At 41.4% G+C, this 15832-nt stretch overlaps 1 protein-coding gene across 2 annotated transcripts in view; it reads left to right on the top strand.

Moving 5' to 3' along the window:
- ALKBH2 (alkB homolog 2, alpha-ketoglutarate dependent dioxygenase) overlaps positions 1-15186 on the top strand; it is a 104597-nt gene extending 89411 nt beyond the window's left edge. For both annotated transcript variants that reach the window (XM_086943097.1, XM_086943096.1), the window contains exon 4: positions 14327-15186. In XM_086943097.1, the coding sequence (XP_086799223.1) occupies positions 14327-14630 (304 nt within the window). In that variant the 3' untranslated portion in view covers positions 14631-15186. The remainder of the gene's footprint in view (positions 1-14326) is intronic.
- Positions 15187-15832: the final 646 nt, after the last annotated feature.

Raw genomic sequence — 15832 nt, 5'->3', positions numbered from 1 at the left:
ATCTGCTGCAATTACTTTTTACATTCCTAAACCACTGCATTCTGGTCTCTTGCTTCAAGCATAGAATCCGCATTAGAATGATGGAATGGGGCAGTAACAGTTTGAGGCAATGGAAATCAATTGAAGATGGTTATGTGGAAATTAAAGAGTCTACTTAACATAAATGGGCCTTGAAGGTCTGTGGCCCCAATTTTCCTCATATCCAGAACTATGCAAACACAAGGGGAGATGAAGAGGCGAAAGACACTGTACGTCTTCCAAAATGTTAATGCATCTAATCACAGTTTGTTATATCAAGAGAGAATGCAAAAGAACTCTGTATCCCTCATTAAATATCTCTAGGTGGAAAGACCAGATACAGATTTTCGGGAGAAGGGAACCTCCCCCACTATGAGGCTTGCTTCATAATAGGCTTCCTCACCCCCAACCTGGTAAGATGGTAGTACCAGGGCAGACTCAACCTTATGAGCATGAGGGAGTTCTTGATAAAAGAATTCCAGGATAATTACAGGGTTACAGATAAAAATACCTTAGGTTAACCCAATGGGAATTCCCTTTATTCCTAGGTACCCTAGGTAGAACTGAAAAAGATGTTTCTGGGCACTATGACCCTCACATCTAGAATTTTTTGCTGAGAGACATTGTGTCACTCACAACTATTATCCAACCCACATGTTTCTTTCCATAAACTAGCCTAATACACTCATCAGGGCTAACAGAGGTAGAGATAGTAAATCCCTCCTAACTAACGTAACACCGTCACATGCAGGTGGCACAAGGAATTCCTACCTTGTCTGCAAGGAGATCACCACCTAGGCAATAATATAATAAATCTTGGTTGATACAATAGAAATAGTGATATAAAGTTAGCACACGTGATCCTTTAAGTAACACTGCAAAGCAAAACACGCTACACATGTGAAATTGTCGTCCTGGGGAGACAAAAAAACACATGTACTCAATCATGCAACCTAACTTACCCAACTTGGGTGGGTGCTTTACATGGCCAGATGTCAGGAAGGCCGGCTCCTGTAGTCAAATATTAATAGAATAGTATGTTGCTAATTGTTAGATGTTGTTAGCATCTCAAATCTAAGGCTAAATCTCTATTAAACGTATATCATAACAATGAAATGAAAAGGCTGGCTGAGCCTGTTAATAAAATGCGTCCCACCGTTAGAAAGTGGGGCCATCCGGTATGTGAAGTATTGGTACGTTAATCCTCTCTGTTTCGGTAGTCAAATTTTATTTTAGGTCTCAAGGACCAGAAAATAGCTTGTCGTGCTTGTCTGCCTGACTAGAAAGTATTTATGTTAGACAGTACGGAGTCCCCAAGAGAAACACAACACCTTAAAAAGCACATGTTTAGTTGAAATAAATTCTAAATTTGGAATGACTTTCAACGCTATACATTTATTATTCTGTATAAAACAGTTGCTCCAAGGTTGGTGGATAGTTAGTGCTTAAGAAAGTACTTGTGAATTAGTAAAGAGAGAGTAAAGGAACAAAATAGCAATATTTACAAACAAATAGACTGAAGACTTACATATTTGTAATCCACAGTTGTAAGATACAGTGTAACGATTCCATGTTATCTTGATGTGGAAAACAATTTCAGTACTCGTCAAAAGAAATAGAACTGTTGACGTTTCGACCCCAGGATAGTGGAAAGGCCTATTTAAACCTCAAGGTAGGGTCTTCATCAGGACAAAAGAAAGAAACCTGAGTACCTCTGTATTACAATCAGAGGGGTAGTTTCAAAGTGGGCCAGCCGGCTCCTATTCAGAGGAAACCACAAGGGCCCCTTCAGTTGTCTGATCCAACTCCTGGAGACTCTTTTGGGGACACATAGTTGTCACAGAATTTGGACCTTGATTGAATTAAGGTTCATACTAAAAATTATCAAGCAAGTACAGACATAAATGGGAATCGTTTTTCCAATCTAAGAAGTCCCTCGGCACAACAATGCTCTGTCAAGAGCACTGAAGGGGCCCTTGTGATTTCCTCCAAATAGGAGCTGTCTGGCCCACTTTAAAGCTATCCTACTGATTGTAATGATTAATTTCGACTGAACGTGTGTTATTTAAGGAGTTGTGTTTCTCTTGGATACCTCTTACGGTCTCACATAAATAATTTCTGTTCTGGCAATTTTGCTCTGTATCAAACTGCACCCAGGTTCTACAGGCTACTGGGTTTCCCCATTGTTGTGTAATGGTTTTCCCAACTGAGGGCTGATAAATACACTTATACCGTCAAGAGGCGGTGTCCGTCCTATTGCTTACATTTCCTCCCCGGTCTGCCAAACACAGGTTAGTGGCTGTTAGAAATGGGATCTCTGGTTGGCTAAGGCTTGCGCCAAAGCCAGGCAGAGACCACCACTCTAGTCAGGACAAGGGAGTTACATGCCAAATATAAACCCTACTCACCCCCTTGGTAGCTTGGCACGAGCAGTCAGGCTTATCCCGGAGGCAATGTGTAAAGCGTTTGCGCAACACGCACACAGGAACAACATACTAGGCACACCACAAAAGGAACTCCACACAAGGTCATATCAAAAATAGCCTTTGTATTCTCATAACACATTAGAATAGTAGTCACATAATATACATTGTGCCACCTGGCACTAAGTAATTTCTAGAAGGGATTATGTACACCTGACATGGCCAACTGGACCACCGTCAGAACCATCACAAAGTAAATGTAGGACATATCATAAACGTACAACCCGTAATCACTGGCAAACACTGTACTCGGCTTCATCCTGTAACATGAACCATATTATGCACAGTATCACATTTAGGCGTGAAATACATTCTGCGCCAACCTCACCAGCATAAACACATTATGCAATCATCTCATAAGTCTAAACGCATTAGACAATACCCTCACCAGCATAACTACATTATGCAGTAGCACATAAACAGAACTCTTAGATTAGGGAATCCCCTCCTAAGCATAACTCACATTAGGGGTATAACTCACAGTAGAGAATAATCTCACCCGCATAAACCACAGCATGCAAATAACCTCATCCATAAACAACAGTTAGAGGCATAAAACCGGGTGCGTAAATCCTAGTACATGAATCACATTTCCTAGCACCACATAAATCACATTAGGACCTGGCGCCCTACAAACATAACCGTCCCCCTAGCAAACTGGCCTTCTCAATGGGGCTCAAATGCCCTATGTCCAAAATGTCAGGGCTGCTGCAAAGGCAGCGGAATCCAAAGTGCGCCATTGCGTTGGGGCGTGGGAGTGTATCTCACTCCTGTCTCCTTTAAAATGCCCCCAAAGAACTGTTGGCCTAAACGTAGCATCTGACGCTAATTGCCGTGTAGCTGTGAATCCAATAAGGCCTGACACTCGCTGTGCCCTCTGAAAAGTATGCCCAGAACGTTGCATCTGCCCGTGCTGGTGCGGCGCAGCTGGGAATCAGGTAAAGGGGCCCTGGCACCTCTGTGCCTCTTCAGCCCCACTGGGCCTCTCTAAATGAAATTAGCCCCTCAGTGCAGCTGCCCTCTGCAAGCGGGGTAGTGGAGATAACCAAAGGGAAGGGGCCCGGGCACCTCTTTGCCCTCGGGCCCCACTGGGGCGCTTTAAACAAATGTGCCCCAACTTTGAAGCGGCCCGCAACGGCGGGTCTGCTCATGGAAAATAGGCACTGGCACCTCTGTGCCTCGGAGAAATAGCTCTGGGGGCAGGCACCGATAGCGTGCCTCGACACACACCCCCTCCCCACCAGGCTCCACTGACCGGACTGCAGGGCAGGCTCTCCTCTCCTCATCCTGGGACCCGGAACTTCTTTCTCCTGCACACAGGGCTTCTCTTCACTCACGGGAGCCCCCACGCTGCCATCGGCGACCTCGGCCGCCTCTCCTCTTCACCTGGGCCTCCTCCTGGGACCCGGGACTTCGCTGTGGAGCCTGCGAGTCTCTGGCTGGCCCTTCCTCTTTCCGGTCGCCGCTCAGCCCAGAGTCAGTCAGCTCGCCTGACTTCTGGCTCACGCTTCGGCTGCACATTTCCTCGGCAGCTGCAATACGGGGTAGGCTCCAGTTTAAAAAGACACATGCGAGTGGGCATCCGCCAAGAGGCACCATAATGCGGGGTGGGCACCCGCCGTTTTCAAAATATATAAAGCGGGGTAGACTCCCGCTAGGCAGTCACAATGCGGGGTAGGCTCCCGCTTCCAGCAGCATCACGGCGGCAGTTCAGCAATGCGCAGCCCACGCTCTTCCTTTTCCTTGGGGCCAATAAAGAAATGAAGCACAGAGCTCCACAGGCGCTAGGAACCCTTTAGTCCATGAGAATGAGATGAATAGATGCAGCCAAAGTCCTGAAGGTTCTCATGGATCAAGGGGGCCATGCTGGGCCCAGGGAGGCAAGCCCTCATGGCAGTTCCTCCTGGGCCCCAGCAGCAGCACGCCCCACAGGTTCAGGAACAAGCATAAGAACATTTTCATGGGGTCACAGCCCCTATATTTATACCACAGATTCTCTTTGTAGTACAGGGCTTGGGGGAACCAGATGCAACTGGCTCAGGGGGGATTTGGAGCACTTTGTTTTGCAAGCTCCTCTTCCCCTTTGCCAGGTGGGGTCTAGGTGATCAGACACACCACAGGGCAGAGCCAGCAATGTACAGGGCAGGCACACTCCTATTCAGAGTCAGGGGATTACTCCTCCCAGCACAGATGTCCTATTCAGCCCAACGCTGACTCACCCAGCCTCTCCTGGAGCCACACACACCTTCCAGCCCCTGTCACTCACAAGCCAGACATGCAATTCACATCAGGCAGGCATACACGTTGCACACAGAAATGCCAACTTCTAAAAGTTGCATTTTCCCCATAGTCATAATAAATCTGCGCACACCATTGCACAGCATTTATTCTCACAATTTCATACATACCAAATTTGACCACGCTGCACCTCCCATACCATGAATTACCACTGACACACACTGATCAGGGAATCCCCAATGCATTCCTATGGGAGGGCAGGCCAATCTCACCAATGTAACACAGAGAGCTCACACACTACACTGGACCACAGTGCTAAAGTGCCCAGAGGCCTAGAACCACCAACACCAGGTTACAGTAAAAGGCTAGGAGAATGCAAAAAGTTTTGAGGTGAACCTGCCAAAAGGGCCAAGTCCAACAGTGGCCTTGAAAGACGCTACCAAAAGCCGGTGGCACACTATTGTATAACGTATTATGGCACATTACGATATTAATGGTAGATATAGTTCCTTTGGGGCGCGGCCTAATTGGGAAACTACTGAATGTCGTGCCAATTCAGCCAAAGAAAGGATCATGGGGTGAGTAGTTAAATTCAAATGCAACATGTTTTTTCTCATAAGGTTACTCGTGATAAACGAAATGAAATTCAGCATCAAGAAAGGGGCCAAGATGAAGATGAGTCTTTCTATATAAAAATGAAGGATCTATTAATACAAAGGTCTCATGGAAAAAGTAGTACTTAGAGTCAAGAGTAAAGAGTCCGAGGAATCCAAGGTAGATGGAGTAACCTCCCCAGTGTACACTGGAGAAGGCACGTAGTTTAATTCCACATAGCGGATATTAACTCCTTCACAAGGGAATTATTTGATCAAAGGAGAAATAAAGATACATGATTCCTGGTTATTTGGTATCAAAACACTATATTTTTTAATCTCACCCAGACCGAATTACATCATTGTACAATTCCACACCATAGTCACAAATCCTCCCTGGTGTAATTAGAGCAGATATTAATTATTTTAGTCTTTCATGTATCACTGGCCATATAAGGTTTGCAAAGATGGGAAAAGACCAAGAGTGTGCGAGGTTACAAGACCGCTCTATTCATTTGACCCCATGGAATATCCACATTCAGGCCCTTCCTGTCAGTTTACAATCTATAAATCCAACTTTGTACATACCGTAATAATGGAGTAGTCCTAGCTGGGTGTTTTGATAGCTTTTTTTAAATAACATACTATTCATTATAACTAGCAGAAATGATTCTTCTCCACAAAATGTTTAGTGAGCTTGGTGTTATCTTTCTTATCGGATAGTTGGATCTTTGTTCTTATTTTACAGGTCGTCATCCCAATATATAGAACATTATAGGGACATTTAATTTTGTGGATGGCATTGGTGAAGTTCCTACTGGTAAACCCCTTCAGTTTCCAAGATGTTGTAAGGCCTAAATCAAAATTTTCTGTCTTTTTCGTGAAAGGACAAACGCTGCAATTTCCACACAGGATATGACCATGAAACGAGGCCTTGTTCCAAAGGGTTAAAGCTGTTATCATCCGATCTTTTTTGTTTGGCCGTGTGTGCACCAAAGTGCTGCACAAACCTCCAAAGGCACACATAGGTTTCTCAAACTCAAGGGTACCTGAATTTAGTGTTCTCCAGTGTTAATTTGCTGCCTATTTTAATTAAAGAGAACTTGAATTGCTCTGTGTTCTTTTTGACATGGGATAAGCAGCTTTCTATGTTATTGCTAAGCGCCCTTCTCTTCGCTTTTTTGATGACTGGGTGTGAATATTTCTTATCAATCAATATCTTGGTAAACTTCTCAGGATGTATCTTAAACGTGCTCTTATCTGTACAATTCAGTTGTAAGCGCAAGAACTGTCCTACTGGAAGGTTTTCTCTGAACGAGGGAGGACGAAAACTATCAAATCTTAAAAGGCTGTTCCTGTCAGTGGCCTTATTAAAACCCTCTGTTTTCAACATTCCATTGTCCAGATAGATTATTAGATCCAGGAAGGCCACATCTCGTTGGCCCACAAACATGGTGAACTTTTAATCTGTGTCAAGTGCATTTATCCATTCCCCAAGCACTCTTACTACCTGAACTGTACCTCTGTAAATTAGCAAGATGTCAATATATATTTTCCATAACACGATGTGTTCTTTGAAGGGTTCATTATTGCAAATAAATTAGACTTCGAAGGAGTGCGCATACATACAAGTCAGACTTGAAATAAAAGTATTTCCTATTGAAGTACAATGTGTCTCTAAAAAAGTATTCCCCTCAATTTTGAAATAGTTCCTGCTTAGGGCCAGGTGCGCACAGTCTAATATAAAGTCATGTGGAGTAATTTAATCCGAGTTTGTGTTATTCAGATGGTATTTGACCACAAACAAGGTATATTCTATAAGCATACTGGTGTAGAGGGATTCAACATCCAAACTTATCAGCAAATCTTTATTATGATCAAACTACAGGTCGTTCAATAGCTTGAGTACATCTCTGGTGTCTGACTATGTTGTAAAGCAGCCACCCAAGCTGGGTAAATTAGGATGCATGATTGAATGCATGTGTGTTTTTGTCTCCATAAGACCACAGTTTTACGTATGTAGCTCGTTTTGCTTTGCAGTGTCACATAAAGGATCATGTGTGCTGATTTATATTGCAAGGCAAAGGAACATGAGTTGTAATATGTGAATGTACTGTTGAAATTCTATGAGCAATGTTGAATACAAAAGGCAATAAAATATGTTTAAAAAAAAAAAGGATGTGTGCTGATTTATATCACTTTTTCAATTGTATCAACCAATATTTATTATGAAATTATTCCCCAGGTGGTCATCTCTTCGCAGGCAAGGGGTGAATTCCTTTTGTCACCTGCATGTGGAGGTGTTACGTTAGTTAGGAGAAATTTACTATATCTACCTTTGTTAGCCCTGATGAATGCCTGAGACCGTGTAATAAGCTAGTTTATGGACAGAAACATCTTGGTAGGATAATAGTTGTGAGGGTCACAATGCCTCTCAGTAGTAAATCATAGATGTGAGGGTCCTAGTGCCCAGAAACCTATTCTTCATTTCCTTTACCCATACCTAGGGTACCCAAGAAGATAGGGAATTCCTATAGGGTTATCCTAAGGTATTTTGATCTGGAACCCTGTAATTATCCAGTAATTCGTTATTAAGAACTCACTCATATTTATGAGGTTGAGGCCACCCTGGTAATACCATCTCACCAGGATGGGGTGAGGAAGTCTATGAGGAAGCATGTCACATCACATGGTTGAGGCTTCTTCATGTAGAAAAACTGGATCTGATATTTTCATCTAGGGATATTTAATACTGAATATAGTGTTCTTCCCCACTCTCTCAATACACTGTACTCTTTGTGATTAGATGCCCCATATCCAGCCCTGAAAGGGTTGGATTATCATTCTTTTACATACTGTCTGCTAAAATAAAGAATGTGATGCTGACTGGAGCAGACAGTTTTTTTTTTAATACATCTTGCCCCTGCTAAAGCATGACTAAAATGCAGGCCAAGAAGTTAGGTTACTCACTCCAAATTCTGTAAGACAAGAGAAAAGGATTTTGGAAAAGGGGGTGGTGATGGACAGAGTTTCTGAATGATGCAGAATACTCTTACCCAGTCAAGAGATCAGGGCTTGATCCATCACCGTTTTTTAGCTCACTGCACCATCCCAGCTCAGAACCTGGCTACATGCAAATTAGTCTGTTCCTGTCCCAGTACATGATGGGAACAGGGCAAACCAAACTACCAAGCCAATTCTTATACTGGGAAGGAAACAAGCTTCCGGGGACCGGTTTCTGGCATTTCAGCCGTCGTCAGCCCGGCTTGCTTGAACCCTGATGGTGCAATGAGCAAGGGACTCGCGTCTGAGTATACCCTCCCACACATGGTGTTGACAAAATCGATTTTGGAAAAGGGGGTGGTGATGGACAGAGTTTCTGAATGATGCAGAATACTCCTACCCAGTTAAGAGATCAGGGCTTGATCCATCACCGTTTTTCAGCTCACTGCACCATCCCAGCTCAGAACCTGGCTACATGCAAATTAGTCTGTTCCTGTCCGAGAAACTCTGTCCATCACCACCCCATTTTCCAAAATCGATTTTGTCCACACTAAGTGTGGGAGGGTATACTCAGATGTGAGTCCCTTGCTCATTACACCATCAGGATTCAAGCAAGCCGGGCCGACGACGGCTGAAATGCCAGAAACCGGTCCCCGGAAGCTTGTCTCCTTCCCAGTATAAGAATTGGCTTGGTAGTTTGGTTTGCCCTGTTCCCATCATGAACTGGGACAGGAACAGACTAATTTGCATGTAGCCAGGTTCTGAGCTGGGATGGTGCAGTGAGCTAAAAAACGGTGATGGATCAAGCCCTGATCTCTTGACTGGGTAGGAGTATTCTGCATCATTCAGAAACTCTGTCCATCACCACCCCATTTTCCAAAATCGATTTTGTCCACACTAAGTGTGGGAGGGTATACTCAGACGTGAGTCCCTTGCTCATTGCACCATCAGGATTCAAGCAAGCCGGGCCGACGACGGCTGAAATGCCAGAAACCGGTCCCCGGAAGCTTGTCTCCTTCCCACGTATAAGAATTGGCTTGGTAGTTTGGTTTGCCCTGTTCCCATCATGCACTGGGACAGGAACAGACTAATTTGCATGTAGCCAGGTTCTGAGCTGGGATGGTGCAGTGAGCTAAAAAACGGTGATGGATCAAGCCCTGATCTCCTGACTGGGTAGGAGTATTCTGCATCATTCAGAAACTCTGTCCATCACCACCCCATTTTCCAAAATAGACAAGAGAAAAGGAACACGTTGGTAGCCAGGGATGCCATGTGACCATGGTCTTAGACTTCTCTGTATTGAATATAATATCAAGAAAACCTCAGTTGTCTACAAAGGTATACATTTGAAGATGTAAGCTAATCTCATTAGTGGCTAGTAGGACCACCTCTTTGTCAAACTTCAATTTACAAACATGAGTATCCTTATAGTGGATGCATTCAGTTTATGCCATGTATAACTTCCATATCCTAACACAATCTAAAGGGCATGCAATAAGGAGTGTGATCTGCCATACAGGAATTATGAGTTAGTTCTGCTGAAATATCTCTTTTTTGAGTAGTCCTCTGTTTTCAACCGTGTTTCTCATCTTAAGCAAATTCGAAATTGTATAGAGTCTCCAGGCATGCCAATATTGGGGACCATGCCAGATATAGAAAATGTGGCTGTGCCTTATCCTAAAGCTTTTTAGTTGCTAAAGGTCTCATATTATTTCACTAGAGTTGTAAGAACATGCATAGAATAGTGTCTGATCTATCTTAAGTTACAGTTTTTTATTTTCTTCTTCAAAACAACTAGCCATACAATAAAATGATTTAAACAAAAAAAAAACTAGCCAGCACATGTTTCATCTGCTATCATCTCCTGAAGTTCATTAGGGCTAGAAACTACATACAAAATAAGGCTAAAATAAATTCGAACATCTTGAGAATAAGGTAGGAAAATCAGTTTTGCAAATGGAGCATAGTGTTACTGTGGAGATTGGTAATTTAATTAAAACATGTTCCCATTAATTTTGAATTTTAATACAATTATGATAAGTATGGCCTGTATTAGTTAATAGAATGTATTAATTAAAACAATAAAAACAATGCACATCTTTCAGACTGTCCTAGGCATATAATCTTTTTAGAGTCAAATATACATACAGGGTAAATTTATAATACTAACTTTTTAAACAAGATATATTCGGAATTCTATACCTATAGGCAATATTAGGCATAATCTCCTTTCAAGATAGTAGTCCTGAGAGTCTTACTGATACTGGTCAGTTAGTTGCTGTAGGTTATCAGCCTACCTCTTCTGCAAAACTTGATAAACACAACCGATAATAGATTTGCGGTTTGAGGAGGTAAGTAGGTCTATTAAGAGAATTGGGGTCAATGTATATATAACTTAAGAAATTATTTAGAATACTCATGCATCTGCAGATTTGTAAAAAAAAAAACACATTGAATATGTATACGCCAGTGTATTAAAGGGATGGAAAATGGACCCATCAAATAAGACACCACACTCTGGTGCGTGATCAGATTTGTATGAACAAGCCATTAGAAAAAGAGGGTAGAGATAGATTATGTCATAAAGAAGTGTATTTATAAAGGGTGGGAATCTGTAGTATTTTTGAAGGATAGCACCATATATGCGAATAGACTGCCAGTGTTTTAAATCAAGTTAATTTACATATGAGGGATCAAAAAAACCTTGGGAACATGTTGAGATTATGGTATAAATCACTTTGTGGCCATTGTGTGATAGCAAGTATGACTATTTGGGAGCACCTGTGTGAAAAACAAGAAAAGTAGTATAGTGTGAAGCAAGGCAATAATGGATTATAGTCAGAGGCCGCCAGATGATGCTTCTGTAACATAGCTCAGGAGTTGAAGCACTTTGATGCAGAAATACATATATTCTAGAACGTTATGTAGCTCTGAGTAGAATGTAAATCCGATTAGAGTTGAAAGAATACCAGACATCAGACCTGATGTGAATATTTGCAATCTTCTTCATTTAGCTTCTTCACAGGGCGCCGGGCGTGGGGCTAGAACGAGTCATGAAGCGCCTCACGGCATCTGTCTACTATTGAGCCGCCATCTTTTCCAAATCTGAGTTTGGTTTCATTGAAAACTAATTTGCACGAAAATGCTTTCCTCTCTGTGGAAAATGTTGATTTACTATTCAAGACATTTTACAGCACTTACACCTGATTAATTGAAGTGGAATCGATGTCTTATCAATGTATGGGAAAACAAAAGTGTAATAAGTAGTGTTTGAATAACACTGTTATAAGCTAAATTACTTTAAAAAGTATTCTACTTGGTAGTAATAAACGTCTGAACTTATGTTAACGTTATTCTTTCTTCTTAGTTTTTTTTTGTGGTGCTCACAATTAAGAACAAATGTGCTCCTAACTATGTTAGAAGTTATCCTGAATATGTCAGTGAAAAGTACTTTTGAAAGACCAATAAACGACAGGGTTGAAAATAGCTACCTAGAAAGCTTGTGCTGAATAAGATAAAAAAGAATCAGAAACCTTTAACCAACCGAAACACATAAACAGCCATTGTTAAAAGGTTAGCAAAATGACATTTGAGAACATTAAATATGGTATAAGTAGAAAGGGTGGTACTGTAATATTGAAGGAATAACTGATGGGGGAGGGGGAAACATTACAAGAACACATTTAAAAAAATTAAGTGCAACAAGATTTGCTTAGTGGCATCCCACTTCTACACTATCGAGAAGGGGGCAACCCATCCCCAAATCTCTTTCCAGGAAAAGACCACACACCACGTTTCCCATTCTTACCATCCTCCTGCTTTGTAAATTTATACTGATTTACTGAAGTAAGCACCATTAAAATGCTTCTTTTAAAACCATGTATTGGTTCCATCACCTCACACAGATAATTGAGCCATTGTGCATTGTTAATGGTTCCACATTAAAAGCATATTTTTGGCCTTGGTGTTAAGTGCAAAGGGGTTTTTACCCATGTTTATCTGTCATGATGGCTGTTAACTGGGTGTTTTTTCAACGCTGTTCTGACAGATTACCGTCCAGTCAGTTCAGAAGTGCAGAATATTAGGGAAAAGATATTATAGCAAATATTTATGAAAACTCTCACAGTTGAAACTCTGTGGTTGTCTACCACATTATGAAGAAGAGTCCAGTCGAAACACACATGTAGGTGTTACTTGACTAAAATTGTGTTTGAGTATTTGGTAGAAAATCTCCAATTGTAACAAATGGCTCTATTGGTGAAATCCCAAAGATCTTGATTTTGTGGTTCATAATTAGGAATTTGCAAGTAGAGATTCCACTTAGTATGTGTGTATATTTGACTCATCCATATGAAAAGCTTTGTGGGTGAGACAGCCCTTCAATCCCAACATTAATTACTGAGTGTTTACCCTTTAATAAAATTGAAATGCTTGATATTCATTTAAAATGAGTAAATATTTAGGGTAATGCCAAGGGAAGCTTGTAATGGTGAATAAAGAGATTGTAATCAAGGCAATCAAAACTAAGTTGAGAAATAAGCAGGTGTGTGATCAAAAAGTGAATTCTGGGGAAAAATAACTTAAATACTGTTGAAGCAGAGACAAAACACATTCAAGGATTTTGAGAAAGACACTGAAAATATGTAAATCGATGAAAAAGTAATAATAGCTAAGATATATTACCTATTTAAACACATGATCATTGGGGAAACAACGTGAAGGGTATCCATCCTAATAACCTGTGATTAAGTGCCGTTTTCTTCTGCTCTTCAAAGGATTTGTTCTCAATCATTATCGAAGTTTACTTGTCAAAGTCTCTGCTTCCTCACCAAATTGGATTATGGCTGTTTAAAAGCACCGTGCATAAGTGCTGTCTGAATTGCGCTTTAGAAGACGTATTATTATTATTGTAGGTTCTAATATAATGACATTAAGTGCTGACTGTGGATTCTTATGTGTGAATATCTGTATGTGGGTTTTCTAAACATCTGTCTTGTCAGTGCCCTGTTGGTGACTGTTATTAAGTGGTCAAGGAAAGCTAATTACTATCCAATCATAGTGTTCTTAAAGTATAAATATGAATCATGTTGGTTGGGTCACTCTTTCTTCATTGCCTATCATCAGGATGTCGCCAAAGTATTGATGCCATTGTCTTCTGTTGCTGGCAAAAGGATTAGGATAATGTTGTTCATGCAATCAGATTTGAAAGTAGGGACCTAAAAATACAAGTTCCTCGTATTTGGTGGTAGATATCCTTTTCAAAGTAGAATTTGTTTTTCTGAGGGCAATTTATGTGCATTCCATCACACACAATACTGGAGTCTCATGACGCCAATAAATTGTTCCAAGAAGATCTTACACCTTCTCAAGGTAGCACTTACTGCTGTACTAGGAGCAAGCCGTCAAACTAAAAATCCAGCTATGGCTGAAGCAGAGCCTGTGATAAAACACATTGTTCTGAGTCGGTGAAAGTTTTACATTTTTAACTTACTGCGCCTCAGTAGGTTGTCTTGGCTAATTAGTTTCGTTCACTCGTATCAAATGAGAACAGATATCTTTCTTTCTCTTTTAATAACTTTGATATCATTCGGAACTGGTACAAATTTGTCTGAGAGAAAGTATGCAAGTGCCTCGAAGTGTAGCCTTTTTACTCTTCTCAGATTATTGAAAACAAGGTTTCGTGAACATAGATAAATCATGATTTTTCGGAGAACATAAAAACAGTGTGATCAACTAGTCAATTCTGGGTAAAACCATGTATATACTATTTAAGAAGAGACAACACACATTCAAAGAATTGGAAAAAGACACTGAACATATGTACATCGATGAAAAAAGTAGTAATTTCTAAGATATTTTACTTATTCCAACACATTATTGACACATTTCAGAAGAATCAAAACATGTTCGTCACAATCACAGCAGTTACTGTATATTTGAGTGTGCAGCATCTTAACAGGGTGTTCTTCGTTCATTTCCTTCCATCTAAAGGTACAAGGACGGAAACGATCACATGGGTGAACATAGAGATGACGAGAAGGAGTTGGTACCACGGAGCCCCATTGCATCTGTATCCCTTGGTGCATGCAGAGACTTCTTCTTCCGGCATGGAGCTTCTCGTCGTAAAAAGTCCTCCATGCACATTGAGCCCGTGAAACTGCAGCTGGAACATGGCAGCTTACTGATGATGAACTATCCCACTAATGTCCATTGGTACCACAGCCTGCCCGCCCGAAAGAAGATACTGGCACCAAGAATTAACCTGACGTTTCGCAAAATTATTTGTGTGAAGTGAATGTGTGTTGAAACCTGTCTTTTGGTGGGTAGGTTACAAGCTGTGGCGTAATGCAAAATTCTATGAAACCTCGCAAAAGTGGCTGAAGCCTCCTAAAATGTAATTTTGTCTGGTCCCTCAGAGATAAGACATTGGAGTCTTCTGGGAGGTAGGGGACTACGTGGACCATGTAGGTTGTGGAATCCCATGTTATGCTCCTCCATTCAAGTGGGTTCAAATGAAGTCCTCTTCTACGTAGCAGCCCTAGGCTGAAAACCCATTTTAAAATAATGATTAGTCGTGTAACTATTTAAATAGCACATTTGCTAAGGCTGAAAAGATGTTCTAACTGGTAATGCTTAATTACAGCTAGACGATTGTTGTTCTAATGACTCAACAAAAAACAACGATCAGGAAAGGCAGTCCGAATCAGGAAATATGAGCATTCACAACAACTGAAATAACTAGTGTGTGAGTAAAACGTAAAAACAATGTGACTAAATTGTACAATGACAGTTATAAATTTGATGGAAAAGTAAAGTAATGTAGCTCATTAAAAGACACTTGCTGTGTTTTAGTTCTTCGGTATTAATAAGTTAAACTATATATGTCATATTTAAGGCTCCGCTCCCTTCATGGTTCTTGGTGTCCTGATGCCAGGATCCTCCTCGGCTCCCTCTTTTGTGTGAGTCTTGATGATTTGGTCTCTGACCGCTTCTGTGATCCAGTGCCAGACTCTTGGTGTGCTCCCAAACTCTGCTTCTCAACAGTCCTGTTTTTCTTGATGTAATGTATCTGCTCACCTTAGACTCATGTCTTTACTCCCTTTTCAAATTTGGCTAAGGTGCCATTAGAAGGCAGTCTTTTAGTGGGGCATCAAGAAAAGGGAGCGTAAAGCTCCGCTGTGTCCAAAACCCTGCCACTTCAGTGTGGGGTCCCACAGGGCTCCTCCCTGAGCCCCACACTTTTTAACATCTACATGTCCCCTCTAGAGGACATCATTGTCCCTTTTGGCATTAAAACAGTCATGTATGCCGATGACACCCAGTTGGTGGTTTCTATCAATCAGCAGAGCAACAGCCTAGACAATCTGGCAAATTGTCTCGAGAGTGTCTTCCACTGGATATGTGAATCCCGATTAAAATTGAACGGAGAAAAATCTGAGATACTTCTCCTGGGAAACCCTCACAAACTCCATCCAGCCCTCTCCTGGCCCCCATGCT

This window comes from Lissotriton vulgaris, chromosome 11, assembly GCF_964263255.1.
Source record: "Lissotriton vulgaris chromosome 11, aLisVul1.2, whole genome shotgun sequence".
In the NCBI taxonomy this organism is placed as follows: Eukaryota; Metazoa; Chordata; class Amphibia; order Caudata; family Salamandridae; genus Lissotriton; species Lissotriton vulgaris.
The sequence above is the reverse complement of the archived record's forward strand: the minus strand, read 5'-3'. Positions and strand labels throughout refer to the sequence as shown.